This window comes from Acomys minous (genome assembly GCF_964271855.1).
Source record: "Acomys minous genome assembly, chromosome: 19".
NCBI lineage: Eukaryota > Metazoa > Chordata > Mammalia > Rodentia > Muridae > Acomys > Acomys minous.
The window spans coordinates 42,170,588-42,184,060 of NC_140499.1; the positions used below are offsets into that span (position 1 = coordinate 42,170,588).

The 13,473-nt window shown below is 38.3% G+C and overlaps 1 protein-coding gene across 3 annotated transcripts in view; it reads left to right on the plus strand.

The window, feature by feature from the left end:
* RSRC1 (arginine and serine rich coiled-coil 1) overlaps positions 1–13,473 on the plus strand; it is a 299,338-nt gene that overhangs the window by 8,302 nt on the left and 277,563 nt on the right. For 2 of the 3 annotated variants that reach the window (XM_084768531.1, XM_084768529.1), the window contains exons 2-3: positions 5,240–5,435; positions 5,890–6,015. In XM_084768531.1, coding sequence (XP_084624657.1) covers positions 5,242–5,435; positions 5,890–6,015 — 320 coding nt within the window. In that variant the 5' untranslated portion in view covers positions 5,240–5,241. The remainder of the gene's footprint in view (positions 1–5,239; positions 5,436–5,889; positions 6,016–13,473) is intronic. The other variant, XM_084768530.1, reaches the window with a different exon arrangement.

The window sequence follows — 13,473 nt, forward strand, 5'->3', positions numbered from 1 at the left end:
TCCTAGTATGTGTTAATTTTTAAAAATTTAACTATTCCAGGTACTTGGAGAAAATGCATATTAAATTTTTTTTTCTTAAGAAATTCTTTGATACATTTTTTCCCTCATTTCTTTTTTCATCCTTTTGTAATGTCATTTTTATCAGTTGGATATTAGATTTCTTGGATTGGTCTCTTTACTTTTATTTTAAGGTTTTCAATTTTTCATGTTTGTCTCATTTTCTTTTCACCTTCTGTGAGTGTTTGACCTTTTCCAAAACCATGTTGTCTGTCATTTATTTAAACAAAGTTCTCTCCTGTCCTTGGAGCATTTCCCCATCGCTTGCTGAGGCATCGTTTCATTACCCACCTGAAGATATTAATCAGGTTTTTTTTTCTTGAAGCTTCCGTTGTTGTTTTTCTCTGTATGCTTCCACTTTACTGTGAACTGGTTTGTTTTTGCTTTCTACCTTCTGCTTGTTATTTACTTTTCCTGTTGTTGCTGGGAGGGCATCCAGGGCCTCACAGACCCCAGCAGTGTGCTGCAGCCCCAAGCTACATCTCAGTCGCCTCTTGTCACACCGGCTTCCTACCTATTTGTCTCTCTTTTGTATATTCACTGAAACTGTGTAGAAAAAGTTTACTCTGTTTATGTTTTGAACTTGTTTATGTGTTGGTTGCGGACTTGCCATTTTCTTCATGGGACTTTAGGTACAGTTCAGTTGTTATAAAGAATTCAGAATTTTTGACCCCCCTTTAGAAAAAAGCTGAGCTCTTAGACCTTGTACTCTCCATCTGGCACTCCACTGTCCTGCTGGGGTGGGCAGGGCTAATCACCTGGCCAGAGAGCAGGGGAGGGACCTGAGAATATTTCTGTATAGAAATTCCATCAGGTCTATGTTTTTAGTTTCATACCTCATTGTGCCTGTGTGGTATCTTGTGTTTCAGATCCCTGATTCACTCTGATTTTTGTTGCATGAGTTGGCTTTTTTCTTGTTGGAATTTTCTCAAGATGCTTAGTATTCAATTTTTGTAGTTCTAAGTCCTTCATCAGTTTTTCATTTGCTCAGACTACATTGATTTATCCCTGTTGTCTTATAGTTCCCTTCCTCCTTCCCTCCCTCCCTCCTTCCCTCCTTCCCTTCCTTCCTCCCTCTCTCCCTTCCTTCCTTCTTCCCTCCCTCCCTCCCTTCCTTCTTTCTTTTTCTTTCTTGTCTTTGTTTTTTTGAGTCAGGGTTTCTTTTTGTAGCCTTGGCTGTCCTGGAACCAGCTGTGTAGACCAGAGTTGGCCTTGGACTCACAAACACTTGACCCCACGTGTGGGATTAAAGGCATGCATCGCCACTGCCCGGATGTCCCCACAAACACTTGACCCCACGTGTGGGGTTAAAGGCATGCATCACCACTGCCCAGATGTCCTCTACTTTCTTCTTCCTTGTGAACTTACTTTTTTATCCCTTTAATCATGTTCCAGATTTGTTTATTTATTTGTATAATTTAGACCTGGCTGGCCTCCAACTTGTGAAAATTCTCCTGCTCCTATCCGCCAACGCTGGATTACAGGCATTGTGCAACCATGCTTGGCACTTCAGTATTTTTTTTAAATAACGGTGTAAAATCCTGCCATTTCAGTATTTTCTAAATGAAAAGACCTACTAAAAAGTCATTTTTGTTTAAACACTTGTTTGTGAAAAAGAAAATGTACACCTTTTTTTGTTTTGTTTCTGAGACACCATTGCACTCTGCAGCCCTGGCTGGCCTGATGGCCTGAAATTTATTATGCAGGCTAGGCTGGTCTTGAACTCGCAGAGATCTGCCTGCCTCTGCCTCCTGAGTGTTGGTATTAAAAATGTGTACTACCACACATACCAGCTTTGTGTAAGTTCTTGAGATGAAAAGGAAGAAAAAGCGAAGAAGTTAAAAAAAAATTACTAACACTGAATTGGATATATATTTCTTACATTTAAAAAATATTTTTCAGGGATATCTGATATAGATGTTATATATATACATATATATATGTATATATACACACACACATGAAATTATATACATATGTGCTTGAATATATGTAATATATATATATATATATACACACACACATAGTTTCATAAGCATTTTTGTTTGTTTGTTTTTTGTTTTTCGAGACAGGGTTTCTCTGTGTAGGCTTGACTGTCTTGGACTCACTTTGTAGACCAGGCTGGCCTCGAACTCACAGCGATCCGCCTACCTGTGCCTCCCAAGTGCTGGGATTAAAGCTGTGTGCCACCACCATCTGGCCCATACGTACTATTTGAAATGGAAAAGCTCATGGTGATTTTTTTTTATTCAGGGCTGGTTTTCAGCTTGGAGGTTGATTAAAGGATATTAGTGGTTTACTGAAAGTTTGAAATCCAAGGTTTCCCAGTGTTTTGTTAAATTACAATATGTTGGGCATGGGAACTGAGTGCTTGCTGTGAAAGCCTGAGGACTTTGCTTCCCACAGTCCGTTCTCCTTTAACCACAAGGAGAAAAGCAAGTCCTCAGAAGGTATTCTCTGACGTCCACATGTACACCAAGTAAATACTTGGCTACACATATTACAAACATAATACAATGATAATAAAAGAATTTAAAGAAACTGTATTTACAGATCTTTCATTCTGATTCTAGGTAAATTGTTTAACCTTTTGAATTAGTCCTAACAGAAATATTTACACTGAAATTGCCTTGGAGGCCCTGGATCATCTGGTAATTCTGAAAACAAAGTGGTAATTTAACACATTATTTTGTTTATAGTCATGATATTTAACTTATTTTGAATAATTACTAAAGAAAGAGGTGACTGTGACATTTGATTTAGATGATTGCACAGGATGAATCCTGTTTTAAGTAACTAGTAAATATTGTATCAAGAAAGTATTGCCATGAGAAACTCTAGGCTACCTTTCTGATTAGCTAATTCCTAAATATCAAAATCTGACAATGTTTTTGTTTTTTCCTTTTGTATACAGCTGTGACCATAACTATGTAGAAAATCTTCAGAAAAGTTATGTTTTTTTGAAAGAAAATATTTATTTCAATTTCATTTCAATACTATTTGTTACCTCTTGGGAAGAAGGGATTAGGAATTCATCTTTCAGATCAATGTTGTGAAAACAAAGTTGAAACTGTTAGTAGTGGCACTTGCCTTTAATCCCAACACTTCCAGGCAGAGGCAGGGGCAGGGGCAGGGGCAGGGGCAGGGGCAGGGGCAGGGGCAGGGGCAGGGGCAGGCGCAGGGGGATCTCTGTGAGAGTTGCAGGCTAGTGTGGTCTACCTATTGAGTCAAGGACCTGAGATGACACAGTGGGAAACTGTCTTAAAAAAAAAAAAGGAGCAAAATGTAGATCCTGCACTGTGGAAGTGGCTTTTGGGGGCGCTATCCTCCCATGCAGTTTTCATCATGCAGACAGGCAGTTTTTATTGTTGTGATGTTGGGTGGACACTGGCTTTATAGTTGGGTAGGTCTGTGGTCCCTGGTCAGGTGTGGTTAATTCTCATTAGCCACATGCAGCTCTGCTATTATGCCTGCTTGTGTCTGGCCTGAAAGGAGCTGCTGTTTTCTTTTAGAGGGATGCATTCTGAACTATATTGTATTCTGGAAATCTTTTTATAAGGATCTATTTTCTTTTTGGTTTTTTAAGTACTCTTTACATGTCCATTCTATTTTTTATTTCTATGTATGTATTTTCTTATAGTTTCTTCATAGATATAATATAATAATAGTAATTATAAATAATGATAATAGCAGTAATGCTGTAATAAAACTTTCATGAATTTATCTTTTCTTCCTTTTTTTCTAAGGGAGGATCACGTATCCCAGGCCACCTAGCCTTCAATGCTTATGTCTTTGTGTAGCTGAGGAGGACCTTAAGCTTCTTACTCTCTTGCTTCACCCTCCCAAGTGCTGGGATTATTGGCATGCACCAACACGCTGAGTTTGTTTGGTGCTGGAGAACCTACTGCTTCTTGCATGTAGGCAAGCAGTTTTCCAACTAAGCTACATATCAAGCCCATGCATTTATCTTTTCCTCATAAAAATTTTACATATATTTCTAGAAGTAGGATTGCACTGTCAAAAAAGCATCAGCATTCTTTTTATTTTTTTAATTAAATTGGTGAATGATTTCTGTAAAACTCATACCAAGCTAGCTGTGTAAAGAGCTGATTGTCTGCCCAGTAACCATCAAGTTTGGTAGTTCAGTTAACATTACTTCCCTTAGTTTCACAGGTGAAATAATAGTGCATTGTTTCACTCAGATTTCCATAATGACTGATGAGGTCTTTCCTTTTACATATTTAGCACTAAGGGTCTGTAGATATGGCTCAGCAGTGAAGAACACAACTTTTCCAGTGGACCTGGGTTCAATTCCCAGCACCTACGTGACAGTTCACAGCCATTTATAACTCTGGTTCCAGGGAATCTGTTACCATCTTTGGCCCCTATGGGCACTGCATTCATGAGGTGAACAAACACATTCAGGCAAAATTTATACATATAAAATAAAAATAAAATTTCAGAAAAACTTTAAATATTTAGAACTCATCTTGAAAAATATGACTCTAAAGTATCTATCATCTTTAGGGAGTGTAAAAATGGAGGACTAGGGTCTGCAGAGATGGCTCAGAGGTTAAGAGCATTATGTGCTCTTCTAGAGGTCCTGAGTTCAGTTCCCAACAACCACATGTTGGCTCACAACCATCTATAATGAGATCTACTGCCCTCTTCTGGCCTGCAGGCATACATTCAGGAAGAATGTTGTATACATAATAAATAAACAAACAAATAAATCCATCCTTAAAAATGGAAGACTAATTATTACTAGTTATCACTTAGTAATGGTTAATTACTAAACAGTGTCAGACAGTTAATGATAAGAACAACTTGAAATGTCAGAAAACTGATATAATGAATTTTTTTTAGGATTGGTGCAAATTTTAAGTTGGTCAGAATGTGTAAAAAAGACATTGATATGATAGAAGATAGTGTTAAAGCTATTTCATTTGGCTAGTTTAAAAAGCTAAGCATGTTTTACTTTGTAAGGTTTTAAATGTAGCTTGGTACAGTGGTATGTGCCAGCAGTTCCAACTACTCCAGAGGCTTGGGAGAAAAATCAGTTGGATCCAGGAGTTCACAGCCAACTTAGTTAATTTTCTTTCTTAAAAGGTTTAAAATTTTGTGTCTTGAATTTCATTATTGTGTTAGTAAGTTTGGAATTTTTTTTACTGAACTCTTATAGAAATGGGACGCCGGTCTTCAGACACAGAAGAAGAAAGTAGAAGCAAGAGAAAAAAGAAACACCGGAGACGGTCATCTTCAAGCAGCTCTTCGGATAGCAGGATGTACAGCCGCAAGAAGGGAGGGAGGAGGCCAAGGTCTGAGTCACGGTCCTGGTCTAGAGACCGTCAGCCTCGCTCACATTCTTATGAGAGAAGGTTAATGCTCATGATTTTTATGTATACAGTAGTGAGAGTTCAGTTCTTAACTCTTGGTTTTGTATATTTAATTTTGTTGGATAAAACAGTTTTCTTTTAGTAGTTATGTACTTAAATCCCAACCCAGAGTTGTTTTTGTTGTTGTTGTTTTTCTTCTAGTCAGGCCCAGTGTCTTCATCCCTTGTCTATATGTAGGCAAGCAGATAGAAAGTGGTGTAGTTCTTGCATTATCTGATGATATTTGGAAAGATCAGATACTACTGTGAGCCATGATGCCTTAAATAGGACCCAGTCCAACTGCAGGTCATCTCTGCCTACTGGAGGTCAGTAGTGTTTTATTTATCCTGCCTCCTTTGAGGAAAGAGTGGAACACAAGAATGAGGCTTGGATTTCTCCTCAGTGCTCACAACCAAAACTTTTCATGGCAGTGATGCTTGATTATGGTTTGTTTCAGGCGCAGGCACAGGTCAAGCAGCAGCTCCTCTTACGGCTCCAGAAGGAAAAGAAGTCGCAGTCGTTCCAGGGGCCGAGGAAAATCCTATAGAGTTCAAAGGTCTCGGTCAAAAAGCAGAGCCAGAAGGTATGCATCTTAGTGCCTACTGCTGTGTGGCGGACGCCCCACCCAGGGCCTCACAGCCTTGAGTACTACAATTGAGCTTTTGTCATTGGAGACTGCTCAGGCAGTCGTCATTATCTGATGGCTTTGTAGGCGCTGGATGGTCCAGTGTAACCTCACTTGTACAGTTTGTATTTATTTCTGGCTGTGGCTTCTCATTCTCTGGATGCTGGTGGAAGCATTTGAAGAGGGAAGCACAGGAGTTGCAGACTCTCTAGGTTTAGAACTAACATGCTGTGCTATGGATGGAACTTTATTTATGTCTTTCCAAAATGTGTTAAAGCTTCTACCCTGGTTATGTCTGTTTGTAGATAAGGCTTTTATAGAAGCAATGAAGGTTAAATGAGGTTATTTTGGGGGTCCCTAATCTGATAATGCTGATGGCTCTATAAGAAGAGGAAGTGAGGGGCTGGAGAGATGGCTCAGCAGTTAAAAGTGTAGCTCACTACTACCTGTAACCCCAGAACTGAGATACCTACACATATGTGGCATATACACACACAGACACATACACGTAAATAAAGATAAAAACATAAATCTTAAAAAGGAAGAGAGAGCTTTCCATTTGCACTCAGAGGGTGTCATGAGAGGGCCCAGTGAAAAGGCTGCCATTTTCAAGACAGAGATGAGTTCTCACAGGAGCTAAACTATGTGGCACTTCAGTCTTAAACTTAATAGTATGAAAAACCCAAGCCTACATTTTATGTTTATACTGTGGTACTTTTCTGTGGCAACCTGAGCAGACTAATATGGGACGCACCGCTCCTGCATTGTCCAGCTTTGCGTAAAGGCTAGTGTAGGGAATAGTGCTTTTCAAGGCTGCTTCTTGTCTCTGCTTAGCTCTCTATGGTATTTGGCTCTAACTGGGCATTCAAGTTAGCATAATGGGAATGAAGTGCATAAGCCTCTCTGCATACGAAGCTTGACTGCAGTAAATTTTAAATGCTTAGCTTTTCTGGATTCTGTTATTTGACGTTGACCCCCTCTGCCTCTTATTCATTCTGTGTATAAACTCCTCTGTATAATACACTGTTGTTTTTATACATGCCCTAGAGTTTTCAAGGTTATTTTTTGCATATATTTTTTCTAGTTTTTAGAAATTTTTCATCATCTCTACTTTGAAAATACTTTCTGCTCTTTAATGTTCAGTTTTATATAACTCTTAATTTTCTCTCTATTTTTTTAATGATTTCTATCTTTTCTCTCCAGGTCAAATTTAACGCTTCCTTTTTTGAACATCACATATAGTTTCTGATTTGACAACTATGAGAATTGTGATCTCAGTTTAAATTAAACTGCATGGCTGGTTTCTTGGTTATAACTATCCTGCCCTAGGTATCATACTTGCAGTCATAGAGACTTTAAAGCATAATTCTAATTTTGAGTTGGGATAGTCTTCCTTTTCTTTTACCTGTTCTTTTCCAGTGATTACCTGGTTATGTTTCATATGAATATAAATTTGCTATTAACTCACCTATTTCTACTATTATAAAAGTTTGGTGTTATTTTTAGTCAGATTTCATCAAATTTACAAGCTAAGGGCAGTTGACACCTTTCTCATCATGCTAAGTTCTATTTTAGAGCACAGTCTAGGTTTTACTTAATTATCATAAGGACTGTTTTCGTCATACAACTTTTTGTTTATTTCGTGGTAAATTTGTCCCGACATAGTTTAACTTCTTACTGCTGTTGTGCATGGGCTTCTCTGTGCATAGCAAGTTAACTGCTTGTTAGTTTATGTCTGAAGCCCATGGAACTCATGTTACTCTTGTAGTCTGCGCTGCTCAGTTCTTTCATTGTTCTAGTTCACATGTGCGTCTCCAAGGCTTAACTACAAAGAGAAGTAGGTTTGCTTTTCTAATTCTCATTCTTTTACTTTTTTTCTGTTATCTAATTGTATTGCTTTTAACTTCACGGATAATGTTGAACAGCATTGGAAATGATATATACATTTTTTTTCTGTTTCTTTATTGAAGAAGAGTCTTATATTTTTCTAGGCTTATAGCATGTTTATTTTGCTGTTTTAAGAGAGTGCTCATCCCCCGCTTTTCCCCACCAGAAATGGGTGCTATGTGTTGATTTTCTTGAAGCGTTTTCATCCTGTGTAGAAATGATGTCCCCCCCCCCCCCAGTCTTTTGACAAACCAATGTTGCATTTCTGGAGTAAACCTCAGTTGATTTAGATTTGTTATTTTCTTGGTGTGATATAAGATTCTATTCCCTGATTTTTAAACTTTGTACTTTTATGTTGATATTTATATCTGATATTTGTCTTCTTTATATTGCCCTTATCAAATTTAGTATCTCCATTGTTTTCCCTTTTTTCACAAAGAGAACTTAGAAGTATTTCTTCATTTTCAGTGCCCAGGAACAATTTTGGGTTACTGGGACTCTTCTCTTTGAAGCTTTGGTGGATTCATGAAACCCTCTGGGCCCAAGTGCCATATATGATAACTTTTGGTTTTTATAACAGAATTTGTATAGCTTGGATATTCTAATTCATATGACTTACTTTTGATAAATTTTTTTTTTTTTTTTTTTGTCTAGGACATCATCCATTTCACGTGGATGTTAAAATAAATGCCTAGAAGGCTACAAAGTATCCTCTAATGACTCCAGGCTTTTCTCTTATTTGGGGGGGGGGCTTATTTTCCTTTTGTCCTTTATTAACTTACTTATTGTAACATTTTTTCTTACTTAAAGTACCTGGCATGTTACCTAGACTTAAAAGAGAAAACCGCCAGGCATGATTAGTACATTGTCCTAGCATAAAGGAGGCAGAGGCAGGAAGGTCAGGAGTTCAAACTCATCTTCAGCTATAGCAAGTTTGAGATCAGCTGAGGCTACACAGACAGTGTTCCAAAGAAAACGCAGATGAAAAGTAGACTTCGATTAGTTACTGTTGCCTATATTCTAGTTTATGTTATTAATTATTGCTTTTGTTCTTATTTCCTATTTGGTACTTTATTTACTTATTTTTCTAAATAAAAATTGATGTGTCTGTCTGTACGCGTAGCCATGTTCACCCTGTGGTGTGTGTGTGTAGAGGTCAGAGAACAACTTATAGGAGCTGATTGCTTCATTTCACTTTATGGCTTCTGGGCACTGAGTGCAGGCTTGCCAGTATGCACCGATACCCACTGAACCATCTTTCCAGCACTTTTGTTTCTTCACTTTTGAGCTGGGAATTTATTTATATTTTTATATGCCACCTCTATTAATAAAAATGTTTTGGTCAGCCAGGCATGGTGGCACATGCCTGCACTCGGGGAGGCAGAGGCAGGCAGATCTCTGAGTTTGAGGCCAGCCTGGGATACAAAGCGAGCCCAGGACAGCCAAGGCTACACAGAGAAACCCTGACTCAAAACCAAACCAAAACCAAAAGACCAAAAACCAACCAACCAAACAAATAAAAACCAAAACTCCAAAAAACCAACAACAAAACAAAAAATAAACAAAAACCCCCAAACCAAACCAAATCAAACAAAACAAAACAAAAGTGTTTAAGGCAGGCCAGGCGTGGCGGTGTTCAGCTGTTATCCTAGTTCTGGGAAGGCAGAGGCAGATAGATCTGTGAGTTCGAGGCCAGTCTGCTCTACAAAGTGAGTTCCAGGACAGCCAGGGCTATACAGAGAAACTGGTGTCATGGAAAAAAACAAAACAAAACAAAAAAAGAAGAGTTAAGTCTACAAATTTTCTTGAAATCACTGCTTCAATTATATTCAGTGGACTTCCCGCCCCCCAAGATAGCAAAAATTTCAAGTTTATAGAAAAATTTATATAATTTTATATTGAATACTCATTCACTACCTAGACATTTCCATTGACTTTCTATTTAACACATACCTACTCATTTTCTTCTCTGTCCATTAGTTCTTTCTAAAGTTTGAATCCATAGTTTCAAACATCTGTGCACATTCCCTTAGTATCTATTCCCAGAGTTCAATATTTTACAAATTTTTTCTTTTGGAAAAAAAACCACTGTAAACATTTTTATTTTGTGGTGAAATCCATATATATTACAGCATACAATTCTAAGCATACATTTGTGAGCTTGTCAAGGGCATATACCTTTCAAATCAATAGGCCATTATCATTTCTTGATAGTTCACATCTAACTTTTCTTAATTCCTGCTTGCCACTGAACTGAAACCACAGTTTTGGCTTCTTTTTGAGTAGATTGATTTCACATAGCTGTAGTCATAAACTATGTTTGTTTTTGTGAAGGCTTCTAGTTAACCATAATATTTTTGAGATTTATTTTATATATGTTGATAATCATGTCTTTGCATTGCTGAACAATATTTTATAGTATGATTCTTATTACATTTTATTGGAGAATTTTGTGTAAATGTAATCGTATAGTAGTAATATTTTACATATACCTTCTACTTAGCTTAATGCTATTACTTCTATATTAGTACTTGTTTCTCTTTAATTGCTGAGTGGTAAATATATCATGGTTTATTTCACACATACACTTATACATACATATTTATTGAAAATGAGGCATTAAAATCTCCGACAGGCTGTCAAGCTAAGATGGCTTACCTTGTAAAGGTTAACTGTCAAGTCTATTGTCAGGCCTGGGGACCCTGAGACCCACATGGTAGAAGGAGAAAACTAACTCCATCCAGCTGTCATCTGACCTCCACATGTGTACAGTGTTGAGTACATGCCCACACACATTCACACACAATAAGCAAATGCAAATGTAATACAATCTCTAATATTATTGTTCCTAATATTTTTCATGGCATCTATGTAAATATTTGTTTCATATATTTGGGTGCTCTGATGTTTAATGAATATATGCTTAAAACTGGTCTACCTTTCTGCTGAATAGGCCAACTTATTATATAATTACCCTTTCCTCTTGTGACAGTCTTTGGCTTATAGTCTGTGTTGTTTTATTGTTTGATCTAAGTTTTGCCACTTCTTTTTTTTTTTTTTGGTTTTTCGAGACAGGGTCTCTCTGTGTATCCTTGACTGTCCTGGACTTGCTTTGTAGACCAGGCTGGCCTCGAACTCACAGTGATCCACCTGCCTCTGCCTCCCAACTGCTGGGATTAAAGGTGTGCGCCACCACCCTCTGGCTAAGTTTTGCCACTTCTATTCTTTTTTGGTTACCATGTATATTGACTATGTTCCCCTCCTTTGTTCAGTATGTCTTTATAGTTAAGGCTTATTTCTCTATTTTATTGATTACATTTGTTCTATGACAATTTTCTACTTGTATATAATGCGTTCTGTTTCTTCTCACTCCTGCCTTCTATTGTCTTCTTTCTATGTCTGTCATCCTTCCCTCCTCTTTACAAATCTAAGTCCCTTTCCGTAGTCACATCTTCTTGTTTTTTGACCCATTGAATTTAACCAGGATTGTTTGTTTGTGGCCAGGGGTTTGGAAATATCTACTGGAGCTGGTAGGCTTACACAGCTGAAGACAATTCCTGCTGTTCCCTAGGATCTATTAGTAGTCGGTAGTTTGGCACCGACAGGTAAAGTGTCATTAACTCCTTCCAGTCAGTGAGTGGCTGCAGACAGGCACAGCTTTGTAAAGCCAGTGTAAGCAACTACAGTGGAGGTGAGATGGTTGTAGTGCTGAGTCATGCTCTGAAGACAGTGTTTTACAGCCTTCCTTCCAGTCTTCAGGCTCTCCATCTTCCCTATTTCCTCTTTTGTGATGTTCCCTGAACATTAGAGGGTGGTATAAAAACCCTGTTATAGCTGACCTTAGGATTGGTGTTTATTCTTTGAATTTTGAGCAGTTATGAGTCACCTGAGTTCATTGCAGTTCAGTGTAAAGAGAGGTGTCTGTGGTTAAGGCTTAGAGTAGCCTTGTGTGCTTATAAACATACATATTTAGAATTCAGTTTGGTTCTGCAGTGCGTGAATGAAAATGGCCCTGTATGCTCATAGGGAGAGGCACTGTTAGGAGGTGTGACCTTGGTGAACTTGTGTGGCCTTGTTGGAGGATGGGCTTGAGGTTTTAGATGCTTAAACCAGGCCTAGTGTCTCTCTCTCTTCTGCTGATCCCGATGTAAAATGCTCCTTCTTCTTCTTCTTCTTCTTGTTCTTTTCCAGCACCATGTCTGCCATGCTTCCTGACTTGATGATAATAGACTAAACCTCTAAACTGTAAGCCAGCTCCAATTAATATTTTCCTTTATAAGAGTTGCCATGGTCATGGTGTCTCTTTACGGCAATAGAACACTAAGACAGGTTCCATTTTAATTTATTTAAAATTCTGTAATAAGCCCCCATCCCCCAAAGCCTGTGATCTCCCTTCTCATGGCTCTCCTTCATTTTCAAGTTGATCACCTCCCCCTCTCCACCCCTTTTTATTGGAAATAGACAGCCAGGCCTACCCAGAAACTCTATCTTGAAAAAAATAAAACAACAAAAAAAGATTCTTTTCTCATACAATATATCCTGGTCATATTTATCCCTCTCTTTACTCTTCCCAATTCCTGTTCACCTCCCCTCCCATCCACGTCCACTCCCCTTCTGTCCATCTTTAATAAAGAACAGGCTTCTAAGAGCTAATGACAAAATATAACAGAGTAAAATATAACAAGATAATACAAAACCATCACATTGAAGTTGGAGAAGGCAAAGCAACCAAAGGAAGAGAGCCCAAGAGAAGGTACAAGAATCAGAGACCCACTCGTTTGTACAGTCAGGAGTCTCATAAAAACACTAAGCTAGAAGCTATACTATATAGGCAAAGGAGCAGGTGCAGACCCATGCGAGTCCTGTGCACACTGCTTCAGCCTCTGTGAGTTCACATGAGCTTTGTCCAGTTGATTCATAGGGCCTTGTTCTCCTGGTGTACTCCATCACCTCTGGCGCTTACACTCTTTCTGTCTCTTCTACAGAGTCCCCTAAGCTCTAAGGGGAGGGATTTGGTGAAGACATCCCACTGAGAGCTGTGTGTTGTCAGGTTTCTCTCTCTGTGCAATGTCTGACTGTGAGTTTCTGTATTTTTTCCCATCTGTAGCAGGAGGAAGCTTCTCAGATGATGGCTGAATAAGGAACTGATCATATTCATCTTTCTGGGTATGGGTTACCTCATTCAGGATGAATTTTTCTAGTTCTATCTAATTGCCCGTAAATTTCACGATGCCTTTTTTTTTTAAACAGTTAAGTAATAACTCCATTGAGTAAATGTACCACTTTTTTTTCTTTGTATTCTTCTGTTGAGGGACATCTAGGTTGTTTCCAGTTTCTGGATATTATGAATAGAGTAGCAATGAACATGATTGAGCAAGTGTCCTTGTGATAGGGTAAAGTGTTCTTTTGGTATATGCCAAGAGTGGAATAACTACATCTTGAGGTAGATGGATTATAGCTTTCTGAGCAACCATCACACTGATTGCCATAATGACTGTACAAGTTTGCACTCCCAGCAGCAATGGAGGA